Source organism: Chanodichthys erythropterus, chromosome 4, assembly GCF_024489055.1.
Source record: "Chanodichthys erythropterus isolate Z2021 chromosome 4, ASM2448905v1, whole genome shotgun sequence".
Taxonomy (NCBI): Eukaryota; Metazoa; Chordata; class Actinopteri; order Cypriniformes; family Xenocyprididae; genus Chanodichthys; species Chanodichthys erythropterus.
The window spans coordinates 28293076-28310911 of NC_090224.1; the positions used below are offsets into that span (position 1 = coordinate 28293076).

Genomic DNA, 17836 nt, shown 5'->3' on the forward strand with positions numbered 1-17836 from the left:
CTTCAGAATTATGTAAAAATGATGCTGCCTACTCCTTCATATAAAACAATATATTGATTTAGTTTTTGTAAGACACTTTTTGTCAAGAAACACAGTATGCGTGGAGGCGTGAATCATCATGAATAATGGGCCATTTACACCTGAGAAGACAAAAGAATCACATAATAATGACCTTTATGCATGGTTATTGAAAAAACAAAAAACTTAAGTCACTGAAATAAAGCCAGTGACTTAAGTTTTTTTGTTTTTTCAATAACCATGCATAAACGTTATTCCTTCAAAAATACAAACATGTACATACATGTTCCTTACATATTATTGTAGCCTAGTTTGTGCTGAATACAGTGTAATGACACTTTTTCCATGAATATGTTTATGAACAACTGAAAAAAAGCACAAATGTCAGGGCATGTCAAAACTTCTCCAGGGTCCCAAAAATCCTCAGACCCCTGAGGGTTAATATGCAAGTCATTTCAGGTCATTATTATGTGATTCTTTTGTCTTCTCATGTGTAAATGGCCCATTATTCATGATGATTCACGCCTCCACGCATACTGTGTTTCTTGACAAAAAGTGTCTTACAAAAACTAAATCAATATATTGTTTTATATGAAGGAGTAGGCAGCATAATTTTTACATAATTCTGAAGCAAAAACTCTAGTCTACAACCTCTAATACCCAGAATCTTTGTTCACAAGACTTCTGGGTATTTGAGGTTATAGACTAGAGTTTCTGCTTCAAAATGAGGTAAAAATTATGCTGCCTGCTTGTTCATATAAAACAATAGAGAGATTTAAATTTTCAAAAAAAATCTTTGGTCAAGAAACACAGTATGCGTGGAGGCATGAATCCTCATGTATAATGGATGATTCTCAGCTGAGAAGACAAAAGAATCACATAATGACCTGAAATGACTTGCATATTAATGAGGCATTTCAGTCAGGTAGGCTGTGAAAAAACCCTCTGTGATCATGATTCAAATCTCATCATGGTGTAAATCAAACATACAGAAAAAACAGCAATACTGTGAAATATTATTACAATTTAAAATAATGGTATTCTATTATATTCTTTCAAATATAATGTATTTCTGTGATGCAAAGTTTCTGAACAATTATGTTACCTCTATGGCATTTCATATAGGCTTTTAGCTTAAAAGCATGCACATTTGGAGAAATATTGATGGATTCTCATGTTTATGTAAATTTTCTATACAGAGGAGTATGTATTCATTATTTATTGTCGTCACTGTGAACGCTCGATACTGTGTTTACAATTCATACTTGCAGCCGGAGGGCGCTCTGTGCACTTTTAGTCCACAAATGTCAATGCTAAAGAAGAATAGGCAATCCAGGAAATAACTGAACTAACAGTGGCCAGAGATCGCTAACTATGGCTATTCAAAACACTTTTCAAGACAATAAATACACGATTGAGACGATGAATGCATGTATTGACTCAGAATTTGCGTCTGAATAGCGCTGGCTCCACGGGCGTGGCCGCATTAGCGGATAATGAGCTGAATCATGGTTCCCTTTCGATACTTCACTCGTACTGCGTATGGGAAAGGTCTCCTTTTTCCCCCATTACTGAAGCCTTTTTCAATAACGCAGTGTAACTGCATCGTCATTGGTTCACTCATAGACAAGTTGTTGAACCAATGACGGCACGGCATAGCTGCGCGGCCTATGGCGACAGAGCGCGCGAAAATTCCCGCCGAAATGGGCGGGGTTTAGGGCTATATAAGCGGGCGTTTCGCCATAGGATTTCAGTTCTCTCTCCTTCAGCGACGACTTCACATCGCTCCTCGCTGATCTCCGGCTGAAGCCTTCGCCGCCTGGAAGCAGCTCGCCTGGAAAGAAGCTCTCGCCGCCGTCAAAGAGGCTCCCGCAGCGGACTGATGAGCTTGCTGATGAAGAAGCCGAGCCGTCTCAAGCCGCCCGCTTCCCGCTTCCGGCCGCTTGCCAGCCCGTCTCCCGCCGCCATCCGGCGCGCCTAAAAGAGCGATTTTTCCCGTGGTTTATTGCCGCTCTAAAAGAGCGATTTTTCCCGTGGTTTATTGCCGCTCTAAAAGAGCTTTCCAACAGCGGTTTTCACCGCTCTAGCGGCCCTCGCCGCTCTAAAAGAGCCCCTCAAACGCTGTTTTCACGGCGGCGGCGTTGTTACAAATGCCGCACCACTCGTGTGGCACATGCAGAGCCCCTCTGCATGATGACGACGGACATGGTGAGTGCGTCGGCTGCCTGGGCAGACCCCATGCAGAGGCCGCGCTCACCGGGACCTCGTGTTCTCACTGTGAGAACATAAATCTCACCTCTCTGCGCTCGCGGCCTCCCGTCTTCTTCCTCCCGCGAGCCGGCTAGGAAGAGACAGCGGGGCAGAGCGGCCCAGCGCACGGAGTTGGATGACGTCACGCCGGCTTCCCCGCATGCCTCACCCTCTCCCCCGAGAGAGCAGTCCCCTGTCCTGTTCTCCCGCCCTGAGCTGCGTCCCTCGGCAGATGCGAGCGACCATCTCTTTTGGCGGTTCTGAGGACGAGCCGCTTGATGACTCCATGTCTCTCGCGGCCTCTGAAACCGAAGGTTGGGCCGGTGATTCTGACCCCGCCCGCCTTCCCTCGCTGGAGCCCATTGACTGCAAGCTGGGTATGGATGCCGAGCTCTTCCGCATCCTCTCGAAAGCAGTAGAGGTTTTGGACCTCAAATGGGCTCCGCCAGAGGAGCCATCACGGAGCAGGCTCGACGAGTGGTTCCTGCCGGGTTCCCGCCAGGCTCCTCGTCAACGCGCCACACCGTTTTTCCCAGAGGTTCACGATGAGCTGACGAAGTCGTGGCGCGCCCCGTATTCTGCCCGCCTACGTACTACACATTATTCAGCTCTCACCTCTGTGGATGGCTCTGAAGAGAAGGGTTACGAGCATCTACCGCCCCTGGAGGAAGCAGTGGCAGCTCACCTCTGTCCCCCCACGGCTGTGGATTGGAAAACTAAGAGGACCCTTCCATCCAAGCCTTGCAGGACCACTTCTGCCCTGGCAGGCAGAGCATATACGTCTGCGGGCCAGGCTGCCTCAGCGCTGCACACCATAGCTATTCTCCAGGTGTTTCAAGCGAAGCTCCTCCGTTCTCTGGTTGAAGTTCCGGGTCCCTCCTCAAGCCTGGTGGCACGGCCGCCTGCGTCTCAGGGTCAATCAGGCCTGTTTGGCAGCTCTGAAACCCTGGATGAACCCTGTATGGTTCAGCCAAGGGGTACCCCTACAGGCGGTGTCCAGAAGGACGGTGCTCTCAACGGATGCGTCCAACACAGGTTGGGGCGCTCTTTGCGAGGGCAGACCGTCCTTCAGCTCGTGGTCTCACGAGGAATGCCATCTGCACATCAACTGCCTCGAGATGTTGGCAGTGATTCGAGCCCTTCATGCATTCCAGGCACACCTGACAGGGCGCCACGTCTTAGTCCAGTCGGACAGCATGACAGTGGTGTCATACATAAATCACCAGGGCGGTCTTTCGTCCAGCCGCTTATGCACTCTGGCGAAGCGACTTCTGGAATGGGCATCACCGAGGGTTCAGTCGCTCAGGGCGACTCACATACCCGGGAGAACAAACTTGGGAGCAGACATGCTATCTCGGAGCAATGTCCCCTCAGACGAGTGGATGCTCCACCCCCAGACGGTTCTCATGATCTGGGAGTTCTTCGGAAAGGCAGAGGTAGACCTCTTCGCTTCAGAAGGCAACTCTCACTGCCCAATTTATTTCTCGAAGGAGGAAGATGCGCTGGCCCATGTCTGGCCCAGCAACCTCCTTTACGCTTCTCCCCCGATCGCTCTGATACCGCAGGTCATCAGACGAATAAGGGAAGACAAGCACAGAGTCCTCCTGGTGGCCCCGCTCTGGAGCAGCCAAGTTTGGTCCTCAGAGCTGTTCAGGCTTTCCACAAAAGCTCCGTGGCCGATCCCCCTGAGACGGGACCTCCTCTCTCAGGCGAACAGGACGATTTGGCATCCCCAGCCAGAACTCTGGGAGCCTGCTAACCTCCCCGGGGACGTGCTGAATACCATTTCTCAGGTGAGAGCTCCATCCACGAGACACCTCTACGCCCAGAAATGGTCGGTCTTTGTTGACTGGTGTTCTACACGCAACATAGACCCAGTGGAGTGTGACGTATCTCCAATACTGTCTTTTCTCCAGGAGCGTTTGGATCTGGGTCGCACCCCTTCAACACTCAAAGTTTACGTAGCAGCCATTGCAGCGTTTCACGCTCCTATCGCTGGCCAGTCAGTGGGACGAAACAACCTCGTGGTGCGTTTCTTGAGAGGTTCTAGGCGATTAAATCCTCCTTGTCCTCTCACTGTTCCCACCTGGGACCTCTCTTTGGTACTCAGAGCTCTTAAAGGGCCTCCCTTTGAGCCACTGCGTTCAGCTGACCTCAAGCCCCTGACGCTCAAAACCGCTCTGCTACTTGCACTAGCATCGGTTAAGCGAGTTGGTGACCTGTAGGCCCTCTCCGTGAGCCCTACATGCCTTGAGTTCGGGCCCAACAACTCCAAAGTCGTTTTGAAACCTAGGCATGGCTACGTCCCTAAGGTGCTCTCGACTCCATTCAGAGCACAGGTTATTTCCCTCTCAGCGCTTACTCCCTCGTCGGACGAGCGAGAGCTGGAACTAGTCGACGCTATTGCTCTTTGTTAGTCCTCTATGGGCCTCGACTGCCCCATAGGAGTCAGAGCTCACTCTACTAGAGGAATGGCTTCCTCTTGGGCCTGGTCTAGTGGAGTTTCGATTAAAGACATCTGTGAGGCGGCCGGCTAATCCTCGCCGTCCACTTTTGTCAGATTTTATCATTTGGACGTCCCGACCTTACAAGCTCGGGTTCTCTCGGTATGATCCAGTGGCCTTTATCGAGCTCCGCTTCATGCCACTCTGGGAGTTAACTCCCTTTTTGTAGTGTAATTAGGGTTCGACGGCTCCGGCCTTCTCACTTGTCCTCTGGTTCCCTCACGGTGCCCAAGACAAGTCCAGTCGTTCCCTGCCGTGGCACGGCGTGGTTGAATTCATTCCCCATACGCAGTACGAGTGAAGTATCTAAAGGGAACGTACTCGGTTACTAACGTAACCTCAGTTCCCTGAGATACGGAACGAGTACTGCGTTACATGCCGTGCCACGAGGCTGCGGCTTCAGTGTCGTCACTTCAGACGAATGACCTATGGCGAAACGCCCGCTTATATAGCCCTAAACCCCGCCCATTTCGGCGGGAATATTCGTGCGCTCTGTCGCTATAGGCCGCGCAGCTATGCCGCGCCGTCATTGGTTCAACAACTTGTCTATGAGTGAACCAATGACGATGCAGTTACACTGCGTTATTGAAAAAGGCTTCAGTAATAGGGGAAAAAGGAGACCTTTCCCATAAGCAGTACTCGTTCCGTATCTCAGAGAACCGAGGTTACATTAGTAACAGAGTACGATTTCTGACATGGCTCTCTTTTCATACAGATTACATAAACACAGAATGTTTGTTTTCGATTTGACTTACACGATTTAATACCTGACATTTCAACGTTTTTTTTAGACATAAGTCTAATTTTTTTTGTGATTAGTATTCACTAAGTTACAGTTCATTTTCTGAGAACTATCAGATTGGACTTCGTTCAGAGATCACGCATCATGTTAGTTTTCTTTATTTTACAAAAAGCACAACATTGTGTTTTTACTCTGAGTGTACACAAATAAAAGAAAACATTCTATAGTTTCAATTGATATATTACTTATGTCTCTATGACAAGAAATGGAATATTTTAAGTCTGTTTTGCTGCAATGTGAAAAAAATCCTGCAAAACGCGCTGGCGCATTTTCGAACCTCAGGGAGTTAACTGGTTGATCTGAGACTTTTTTTATTTCAACTTAACAGTCACTACTGCTCACAATGAAAATAGTGAAACAGACCTGAGGAGCCAAAGGCACCAAGGGCAGAGCCAAGCCCAACACCCAGAGATCCACCAGTGCTGCTGAAACCCAGAGATGTGCTAGGTGGAGGTGCTGCGCTTGTATGGGAGAATAACGAGCTGCTCTGGGAGCTGGGCGCCACAGAGCCAGATCCATAGAAGGAGTTTGAGGGCAGTCCGCTGGAGGGTGGAGGCGGCTGCTGCTGAGGTTGAGGCTGCTGGGGTTGTTGGCAGCCCATGGACCGGTATAGACCGTTAGCAGGACCAGACATGCTGTTACCAGAGCCTGACGCAGATGCAGCTAGACAAGTGAGGACAGAAAGAAGATTAAAAGAAAGTAATAAAATAAATTAAATCAGTTTGGGCAGTAGAATAAAAAGAGACAAATAGACACTATTTAATACAATATCTGGAAAAGATTTTCAGTTTAAACATTAGATAAAAACAGGCATATTCACCAGCTTGTGCGGCTGCTGGGTTGATAAGGAGAGGGGTTTGGACCAGTCGGACAGGTCCACCCAGGCCAGTGCGAGCTCCAGGACCCATTACCAAAGCTCCAGTCTGATCATAGTAAGCAGCCGGTGCTAGAACTTGGTAACCTGATTAAAACATAACAGACTGAATCTGTGTCTGAATCAATGTGTTTCCATGCTAAAGAATGTAGATGTTTTAGATTTAGGGTTCCCTCTCTTTTTGACTAATAAATTCATTTTCCAGTTGTTGATTAGGGATTTTAAAATTATTTTATAGAGATTAAATTCACTAAAGACATTGTTTCAAGCCGACTAGAAAATTCTATTTATGGTATTTCTGTCACAAACTATTGAACAAGTTTTCTAAAATCTTTTCTGTCACAGAGCACCACTCACATAGTTCTCTATTAAATTACATTATGCACAGATTTGTTGCAAATTATTGTTACTGGCTTTAAGCCTAGGCTGGAAGATTATGTATTGTGCATTAACTTTATGAAATAAGCTGGAATATAATTTTGCCATCAGGAAACAATAATTTGGGTCTTTTTTTTATCATCATCATCATCATCATCATCATCATCATCATCATCAATCGCCTTGGAGTTAGAATAAGTTGGCTTTTTTGAATGGATGTCATTGAAGGTGAGGCTTCAATACACAGCATTTTGTGAGGAAACAGCTAATCACTTTATGGATTGTTATATTTAACATTAAACTATTTTAGAGCAAGTTACTTTTGGAAATAAATGTTTTGTTAGAGAAGCCATGGAGATTGTTTTTATTTTTTTTATTTTCTATTTTATTTTACAACCTTCCATAATCAGAGAAGGACAATGGCATATCAGTTCTTCAACATGAGGCTCAATGACAAGTCCATGAGAGTCTAGTGTTGTCACGATACCAACATTATGACTTCGAGACAATACCGGATACAATCTCGATACTAATAGCCGCATTGCCATCTCCATGCATCTCTTAGAAATCAGTTGGCTTGAAGTAATATCAACTAAAACACTAGGCATCATACACATTTATCTTCTGAGTGTGTCTCTCAGAAATCAGACACTTTGACCAGCAAGCATTTATATATTCTTTATAATTAATTCAGATTTGCATTTGTATGCAAAGTAAAAGTTGTTTCAGCGATTTTCAACCACTAAATAATTTCTTTCATCTTCCATTTTTTCTAATCAGCTATTTTATATAGAAAGACCTCTTATTTGAGGCTGTGAATGATTGTCGTCTACACAAAGTTCCTCTGGTAATTAAAAATAAATAAATAAAATTATTATTATTTTTTTTTTTTTTACTTTTATTATTTTATTTAACTTTTAATAATGTTATTTAATATTGTTGTTTTAAAAAGAAGATATTTGAATACATTTGATATTAAAAAAATTCTGTTCACTACGAAGTGAACAGAATTATATTAATTTAATTTTGAGATTGTTACAAATACCCCTACAACATATGATAATATAATCATATCTGTGTAACAGGTAAATTATAGCTACAATTAGCATTAAGCTACGTATGCCAATTTATGAGATTAATACTACGGTTTTACTGAAAACTCACTGTAAACACCTTTGAGTGTTTGTGATGACTTCTGATTGTTATCTAATGTGGATTTTAGTCATATGAGGAGCCAGAAATATGTTGTTTACAGCATTTAGAATAAGATACACCTGGTGAGCATTTCTCATGTAAACATCCTTTATTCTTAAAAATAGCTCAAATCACAAGAAAATTGCATAAAATCATGTGCTGTCATAATATGTTTATTACACTCAAAAAAAATGGTTTTGCAGCACTGTTGGTTTTACACCAATATGTTTTGTTAAAATAACACATATACATTTCTTTTCCCACCAAAACACTATTGTATTGCGTTTCATTAACTGAAACTGCCAATTTCCACTATACTAAATTATCGGTCGTTAAACTAATGTAAAGTGTTTAAGTTTGCAATTAAAAAAAAACAGATGTTATGATTTCCAACGTATTGGAAGAAGACAGCGCGAAGGAGCTGGCAAGGTTAATGGCGTCAGACCTACTACAAGTGAGGTAAGAAAATATAAAGTTAATCTAAAGGCAAAGTCTTTACTTTCTATAAGTGTTTGGGCTCTGGGATGCTTTTAATATATTAACTATTGAATGTTGTGTAAAACTTTTTTATTGCGCCATTAATGGATGATTCCATGCGATTGAAAGATGCGCGTTTATTTGTAATAGTCATACTTGTGGAAAGTGCATGATTCTCTGTAGTGTATAACACTTAACGTGAAATAGTTTTACGTGGCTTAATAAGACAGTGATATTAAAAGTCAAAACTCAGTAACGTTACACACCTTTATTAATAAACTAAATGTGCAGATAAGCAGATGAACCCAGCATATGAATGCAATGCATTTAGTTAACGTAACGTTACACCTTCATATACGGAGTTAATCTGTATGAATAGCATGTGGTTTAGGCTATCAATGAGGTGTGTACAGAATTTGATATTTTTATATTGCCGTCTCGGTATTAATGGCTATGTTAAGCATTTAAAATATGGGAGGAAAACGCTTATCGTGTAACATTAACTAAACGCATTGTGTTCATATTTTAGGCTCATCTGCTTTTATTGGAATGGTGTTTCAGAGTTTGGTCTTTGATTATCACAGTCTTAGTATATTAAGGCCTGGTTTCACAGACAGGGCTTAGGCTAAACCAGGAATAGGCATTATTTCAAATATTTAATTGTAGCTTTTAAAAACAAACTAGAAACAACATTACTGGTGTGCTTCTTGAGACAAAACAATGGCATCCACATATTTTAAGATATATCAGTACAAGTTGCATTCAGTTAAAACAGCTAAAATATGCATTTTAGTCTAGGACTAGCTTAAAGGGGTACTTCACCCCTGGAAAGATGAATGATTATTTAAAATTGGTTATTTATGTAGTAGAAATGTGAAATTATTTTTGAATTTGGAGCTTTCTAGACTGAGAAAAGGCAGAAAATGTATTTTTGACTAATGTGGATAAAAGACAACAACTCCCAGAATGCACTTGTTTTGCTGCCCTTGCGAGGCCACGCCCAAACCACGCCTATCGGTTACACCGCGATACCATCTATATTCACTTTCCCAGAGGATGAACAGCCTGGGCCATCTGGTACTAAGCGTATTCACTTAGAGGTAAGACTCGCTGATACTAGACTGATAACACAGTAGCCTATATGTAGCGTTGTAGGTAGCAGTAAAACTGCAAACTTAGCAAAGTAACGTTAGATAGACAATTACATATAAGTTGCATATAAGTTGACTGTTATCAAAGTAAAGCCTCTGTTTTGTAAAACAGTTTATCTATTTATGCTAACGTTACCACAAAAGCCTGTTGCTGTATTGGTTGAGATGACTGCAAAGACCGATAAATTTGCGAGATGAACCACTGATGTAGTGCAGACAAAATAAAGTTAATTACGGTTAGCTTAAAAATATAATTGACACCCACTTTTGTTAAAATCTTTGATCTATGTCCGTGAGTAACCTCAAACGCGCATATGTATGAGCAGGGTGAAAAAATGCGGAACTACCTGCTATTACTGGCTGTAGTTTTAAGCCTCTGGCCAAAAAAGCCTCCGATGACGCAAAATGACGATTTTTGCGTCATCGGAGGCTTTTTTACAGAATAAAACTGCATAAATCTCTCATCTCGGGCTGATATGAAGGGGGAAAGCACGCTAATTCGAAAATAATAGTGGTATTCTACTAATACAAACCTTAATGCTAAATCCTGAAGTAACCCTTTAAGCCTCGTCTGTGAAAATGGGGTAAAGTGTTTTATAATCTCCTAAAACCTCCCAGTGTAGTTTCTAAGCAACGCAAGTCCCAGTAAAATTGTCTGAAGCTCTGAAGCAAGTACAAATAATGCCACATTCTCCTTGTAGATGCATATATTTTGAGTCTGACATTTTATCTGATATTCCTTTTTTTATTAAAGTTTTTCATCATGGTTTTTGGAGTTCATCACTGTCTTTGATAAAATAAAGGAATGTCACAACTTTATTGAAGGAGAAAAAAGTGTTTTGGCTAAGGTAAGCGAAGCACTGTATTGTTTTTTTTAGGATTTAATAAAAGTAGTTAGTTAGAACCCATGGCTTTGCACAATAAAACTGCTAAACCTGCTCTTCATAACTTTTTTTGTTTTAAAGTTATCCCATTGGTGTCAACATTCGTTGCCAAGCTGGATGGATACTCTGGAATTCTGTTGATGTTTGCAAATTGAGGAGTCGTTATTAAACATCTCTTGGTGCCCACTACACAGGTATGAAGAACCACACTTATTAAAACCTTGTATTAACCCTTCGTTTGGGAAGTACACTCAGGGTCTTCGGGGTCTCCACAAACCCCAGGCACCAAAATGCAGTTTTGTAACAAAATACTTTTTAAGGCCAAGTATTTTTTTTTAAGCGAAAATTCGCGCAGGGCCCTCTTGTTCTTCTAAGGATTATTATTATTAGGGCCCAAGCCAATGAAATGGCGAAGGGCCCTCTTGATCTTCTAAGGACTATTAGGGCCCAAGCGAATTAAGCGCGCAGGGCCCTCTTGTTCTTCTAAGGATTATTAGGGCCCAAGCGAAAATTCGCGCAGGGCCCTCTTGTTCTTCTAAGGATTATTATTAGGGCCCAAGCGAAAATTCGCGCAGGGCCCTCTTGTTCTTCTAAGGATTATTATTAGGGCCCAAGCGAATTAAGCGCGCAGGGCCCTCTTGTTCTTCTAAGGATTATTAGGGCCCAAGCGAAAATTCGCGCAGGGCCCTCTTGTTCTTCTAAGGATTATTAGGGCCCAAGCGAAAATTCGCGCAGGGCCCTCTTGTTCTTCTAAGGATTATTAGGGCCCAAGCGAAAATTCGCGCAGGGCCCTCTTGTTCTTCTAAGGATTATTATTAGGGCCCAAGCGAAAATTCGCGCAGGGCCCTCTTGTTCTTCTAAGGATTATTATTATTATTTTTTTTTTTTTTTTTTTTTTTTTCCGTCTTCCGGGGCTTTTTGGGGGCCTTAACATGCTCAAAAACTCTTGAAAATTGGCACACACATTGGAATCCGCGGCCATTAGGACGCCGGAGAGGCTGGTACCCGGGCGTGGCAGGGGGGCTCGACAGCGCCCCCTTGAAAAAAGTCTGAAAATTTGGTCCATATATTAAACATGCTTGCACGTATTAGTATGAAACTCGGTACACATATAGACCTCATCGGGCCGAACAACTTTCGCGCTCTAAGTTAATCGCCACGCCAACAGGAAGTCAGCTATTAAGGGTTGTTTGAAAAACGCATGCTCTGGAATTTGATATACTCCTCCTAGACGATTAATCCGATCACCACCAAACTCGGTCAGCATGAAGTCAAGACACTGATGATTAAAAATTGCCAGGGGATTTTTGATATCTCGAACGGTTTGGCCGTGGCGAGGCAACGAATTTATGGCGAGAAAAAGGAAACAGGAAATGTGTTATAACGTCTTAATACATATGTTGATCTTTATGAAACTTCACGAGTGTGTTCGTTATAGGAGTCTGATCACATGGATGTGACTATTGTGAGTCAAAGTTATAGCGCCACCAACTGGCAGCAGGAAGTGTATCACTTTTTGAAATGTTTTGAGATCACCCTCTTATTTTTACCTGATTTGCTTCAAACTTCATCAGTGTAATGTCAATACACAGCAGATGTAGACCTATGACAGGATTTTTGATATTTGAAATATTGTTGCCATGGCAACAGGTCAAACTGTAATAATATTCTTGAGTGTTTTTGAGGCTCTTAACATGCTTCAAATTGCATGAAACTCGACACACACATCAATATTGTCAACCAGTAGACATGGACAAAGCCATAGAAATGGGCGTGGTGGAGGGGCTCAGTAGCGCCACCTTTTGACAAAAGTGGGGGTTAGTTTTTCCTACAGTCACCAAACTCGGTACACATATTATTCTCATCAAGCCGGACAATTTTCTAATTTACATTCATTAGCTCCGACCAACAGGAAGTCAGCTATTTTGGTTTGAATGTTAATTTTTTGAAAAAACAGGCTATGAATTTTATACTACTACTCCTACAGGGTTTATCCAATTTACACCAAGCTTTTTTTAACTTGTTGCTAACACATTGAAGTTGTTTAATTGCAAACGGATTTTGGATATCTCAAACGGTTTGGCCGTGGCGAGGCAACGAATTTATGGCAAGAAAAGGGAAACAAAGTGTTATAACTTCTGCATACATTAATTGATTTTGATGAAACTTTGGCTTAGTCTTCGTTGTACAAGGCTGATCACATGGATTTGACTATTGTGATTCAAAGTCATAGCGCCACCAACTGGAAGCAGAAAATGTGTCACTTTCAGCATACATTGAGATCACCCTCTTATTTTTACCTGATTTGCTTCAAAATTCATCAGAATAATGTTAAAACTTGGCACATGTAATCCTTTGAAAATGGGCAGGGAGGAGGGGCTCTATAACGGCACCTTGTAGTGCAGTAAATGTGGAGTGAATTTGACATAGTCCTTTGATGTTTAACCGTTTTAAGTGCCTATTGCCCGCTGTGCACAGTTGCCCTGAAGCCACCGGGGTGGCGGTGCCACCGGGCTTGGGCCCGCCATCGCTGCTCGCAGCTATATTTATTATTTATTTTTTTTTTTTTTTCCGTCTTCCGGGGCTTTTTGGGGGCCTTAACATGCTGAAAAACTCTTGAAAATTGGCACACACATTGGAATCCGCGGCCATTAGGACGCCGGAGAGGCTGGTACCCGGGCGTGGCAGGGGGGCTCGACAGCGCCCCCTTGAAAAAAGTTTGAAAATTTGGTCCATATATTAAACATGCTTGCACGTATTAGTATGAAACTCGGTACACATATAGACCTCATCGGGCCGAACAACTTTCGCGTTCTAAGTTAATCGCCACGCCAACAGGAAGTCAGCTATTAAGGGTTGTTTGAAAAACGCATGCTCTGGAATTTGATATACTCCTCCTAGACGATTAATCCGATCGCCACCAAACTCGGTCAGCATGAAGTCAAGACACTGATGATTAAAAATTGCCAGGGGATTTTTGATATCTCGAACGGTTTGGCCGTGGCGAGGCAACGAATTTATGGTGAGAAAAAGGAAACAGGAAATGTGTTATAACGTCTTAATACATATATTGATCTTTATGAAACTTCACGAGTGTGTTCGTTATAGGAGTCTGATCACATGGATGTGACTATTGTGAGTCAAAGTTATAGCGCCACCAACTGGCAGCAGGAAGTGTATCACTTTTTGAAATGTTTTGAGATCACCCTCTTATTTTTACCTGATTTGCTTCAAACTTCATCAGTGTAATGTCAATACACAGCAGATGTAGACCTATGACAGGATTTTTGATATTTGAAATATTGTTGCCATGGCAACAGGTCAAACTGTAATAATATTCTTGAGTGTTTTTGAGGCTCTTAACATGCTTCAAATTGCATGAAACTCGACACACATCAATATTGTCAACCAGTAGACATGGACAAAGCCATAGAAATGGGCGTGGTGAAGGGGCTCAGTAGCGCCACCTTTTGTCAAAAGTGGGGGGGTTAGTTTTTCCTAAAGTTACCAAACTCGGTACACATATTCTTCTCATCAAGCCGGACAATTTTCTAATTTACATTCATTAGCTCCGACCAACAGGAAGTCGGCTATTTTTGTTTGAATGTTAATTTTTTGAAAAAACAGGCTATGAATTTTATACTACTACTCCTACAGGGTTTATCCAATTTACACCAAGCTTTTTTTTAACTTGTTGCTTACACATTGAAGTTGTTTAATTGCAAACGGATTTTGGATATCTCAAACAGTTTGGCCGTGGCGAGGCAACGAATTTATGGCGAGAAAAAGGAAACAGGAAATGTGTTATAACTTCTTAATACATTAAAAAAATTAACATTCAAACCAAAATAGCTGACTTCCTGTTGGTCGGAGCTAATGAATGTAAATTAGAAAATTGTCCGGCTTGATGAGAATAATATGTGTACCGAGTTTGGTGACTAAGAAAAACTAACCCCCCCACTTTTGTCAAAAGGTGGCGCTACTGAGCCCCTCCACCACGCCCATTTCTATGGCTTTGTCCATGTCTACTGGTTGACAATATTGATGTGTGTGTCGAGTTTCATGCAATTTGAAGCATGTTAAGAGCCTCAAAAACACTCAAGAATATTATTACAGTTTGACCTGTTGCCATGGCAACAATATTTCAAATATCAAAAATCCTGTCATAGGTCTACATCTGCTGTGTATTGACATTACACTGATGAAGTTTGAAGCAAATCAGGTAAAAATAAGAGGGTGATCTCAAAACATTTCAAAAAGTGATACACTTCCTGCTGCCAGTTGGTGGCGCTATAACTTTGACTCACAATAGTCACATCCATGTGATCAGACTCCTATAACGAACACACTCGTGAAGTTTCATAAAGATCAATATATGTATTAAGACGTTATAACACATTTCCTGTTTCCTTTTTCTCGCCATAAATTCGTTGCCTCGCCACGGCCAAACCGTTCGAGATATCAAAAATCCCCTGGCAATTTTTAATCATCAGTGTCTTGACTTCATGCTGACTGAGTTTGGTGGCGATCGGATTAATCGTCTAGGAGGAGTATATCAAATTCCAGAGCATGCGTTTTTCAAACAACCCTTAATAGCTGACTTCCTGTTGGCGTGGCGATTAACTTAGAGCGCGAAAGTTGTTCGGCCCGATGAGGTCTATATGTGTACCGAGTTTCATACTAATACGTGCAAGCATGTTTAATATATGGACCAAATTTTCAGACTTTTTTCAAGGGGGCGCTGTCGAGCCCCCCTGCCACGCCCGGGTACCAGCCTCTCCGGCGTCCTAATGGCCGCGGATTCCAATGTGTGTGCCAATTTTCAAGAGTTTTTGAGCATGTTAAGGCCCCCAAAAAGCCCCGGAAGACGGAAAAAAAAAAAAAAAAAAATTATAATAATCCTTAGAAGAACAAGAGGGCCCTGCGCGAATTTTCGCTTGGGCCCTAATAATAATCCTTAGAAGAACAAGAGGGCCCTGCGCGAATTTTCGCTTGGGCCCTAATTATAATAATAATAAACGGAGCAATTCAAATAGGGTCCTCACACCATCGGTGCTCGGGCCCTAATTAATAAATATAGCTGCAAGCAGCAATTATGGGGCCAAGCACAAAAACGGCACAAGAAACCAGCCAACACGGCTGGGAGCATCAGACCAACTGCAACAGTGAACAATTAAAGACGTATTAAGATCATTTTAGGCATAAGAGCTGAAAAATGATCAAAAATGAGGATTTACTGGTTCATAACTTTCGACCAATAGGTGGCGCTGTGTCCAAATTGTTGTGGTATGGTCAGAGTGAGGTGACAATGACACTTCCAAAGTTTGGTGTCAATATGTCAAAGCACTGAAGAGATACAGCTTCAAGAGTCATTTTTGAATCATGCCTCAAATTCTTTGCTCTGGTATACAAAAACGGTTTGACATATGGACTTGAAATCCATAACTTTTTGTCGGCATGGTCTGAAGATGACACGGTTCAATTTTGGTGAAAATCGGAGCAACGGTCTAGGAGGAGTTCGAAAAAGTAGGTTTTTAAAGAAAAACAATATGGCGGACAGGACGTTTAGCTGACTATGGCAAATTTGATATCTATTTTCTCAGCATAACCCAAGGAATCTACAGAGACCAGTTTCATTACAATTGGTTAATATAGACAAAAGTTATTAGCATTTTTGTAAATTTTGTTATAACTTTTGACCACGAGGTGGCGCTGGTCCGAAACTTCTCAGGCTCCTTCAGGGCATTGTCCTGATGACCCATACCAAATTTATGAATTTTGGTCAAACTCATCAGAAGTTATGAGCAAAATAACAATTTTTCATATCTCCACTCCAGTAGGTGGCGCTGCGCCGAAACACTGCATGATGCCTCAGGTCATACTTGTGATGACAGGTACCAAGGTTGGTCTAAATACGATAAAGCAGTGCAGAGATACAGCTACAAGAGTGTGTTTTACAACATGCCTCAAATTCATTGCTCCGTATACGAAAACGGTTTAACGTATCGACTTGAAATCCATAACTTTTTGTCGGCATGGTCTGTAGATGATACAGTTCAATTTTGGTGAAAATCAGAGCAATGGTGTAGGAGGAGTTTGAAAAAGTAGGTTTTTAAAGTGAAACAATATGGCGGACAGGAAGTTCAGCCGACTATAGCAAATTTGATATATATGTTCTCAACATGACCCAAGGAATCAACTGAGACCAGTTTCATTACAATTGGTGAATACAGTCAAAAGTTATTAGCATTTTTGTAAATTTCATAATCACTTTTGACCACAAGGTGGCACTGGTCCGAAACTTCTCAGGCTCCTTCAGGGCATTATTCTGATGACCTATACCGAGTTTCGTAACGATACTTGAATGCGTTCATAAAATACAGCACTTTAGCACAAAATTCAAAATGGACGACGGCCAAAATGGTTGAAATGGGAAAATTGGATATCATTTGACTCGGCATGATTCCCCGAATCCAACGAGACCAAATTTATGATTTTTGGACAAACCCATCAGAAGTTATAAGCAAAAACATACATTTTTCATATCTCCGCACCACTAGGTGGCACTGCGCCGAAACGCTGCATGTTGCCTCAGGTCATGCTTGTGATGACATGTACCAAGTTTGGTCTGAATACGATAAAGCATTGCGGAAATACAGCCTTACATCTCTTTTCACAAGCACTACGTACAATTCGTTCGTGAGTTTTTCGAAAACGGTTTGAGGAATCGACTTGAATTCCATAACTTTTTTGTCAGCATGGTCTGAAGCTGATCTGATTCAAGTTTCATGAAAATCGGAGTAACGGCCTAGGAGCAGTTCGAAAAAGTATGTTTTTCAGAAAATTCAAAATGGCGGAAAAATTTTCATGACGGAAAATGACGTCATATGGTACAGTCGATTCGACTTGAGCCAAGGAATCAGGGGAAAAAAGAATTTTGTTTCTATCCCTTACGGTTCAAAAGTTATTAACATAAACATAAGTCAGGCCGCCACGGACACGCCCTTCAGCGAAAACTCTAGATCTTCGCAATTTAACGTCACAAAGGCCTTTAGATTAGACTGACAAAAAATGACATTGATCTGATTAAATCTCTAGGAGGAGTTAATCACGTCATTTCCTGTTGCCCCCAGGTGGCGCTATGACTGTAACTGAATATTGTTATGAAGATGTCTTCAGGTCAGGACTTTAATAAAACATGTGAAGTTTGGGGCACATCGGACATTGTATGCCCGAGTTACACAACTTTCCCGCAAGCGGTTCTATGGGCTGCCATAGACTTCAAGAGCGGAAGAAGAAGAATA

The 17836-nt window shown here is 42.1% G+C and overlaps 1 protein-coding gene across 14 annotated transcripts in view; it reads right to left on the bottom strand.

Annotated features, from left to right (window-relative positions):
- pum2 (pumilio RNA-binding family member 2) overlaps positions 1 to 17836 on the bottom strand; it is a 351446-nt gene that overhangs the window by 221568 nt on the left and 112042 nt on the right. For all 14 annotated transcript variants that reach the window (XR_010894994.1, XM_067384671.1, XM_067384670.1 and 11 more), the window contains 2 exons: positions 6395 to 6535; positions 5938 to 6237 (listed from right to left, as the gene is read on the bottom strand). Coding sequence is in view for 13 of the 14 variants with exons in the window: in XM_067384671.1 (XP_067240772.1) it covers positions 5938 to 6237; positions 6395 to 6535 (441 nt within the window). In the remaining variant the exon portion in view is untranslated. The remainder of the gene's footprint in view (positions 1 to 5937; positions 6238 to 6394; positions 6536 to 17836) is intronic.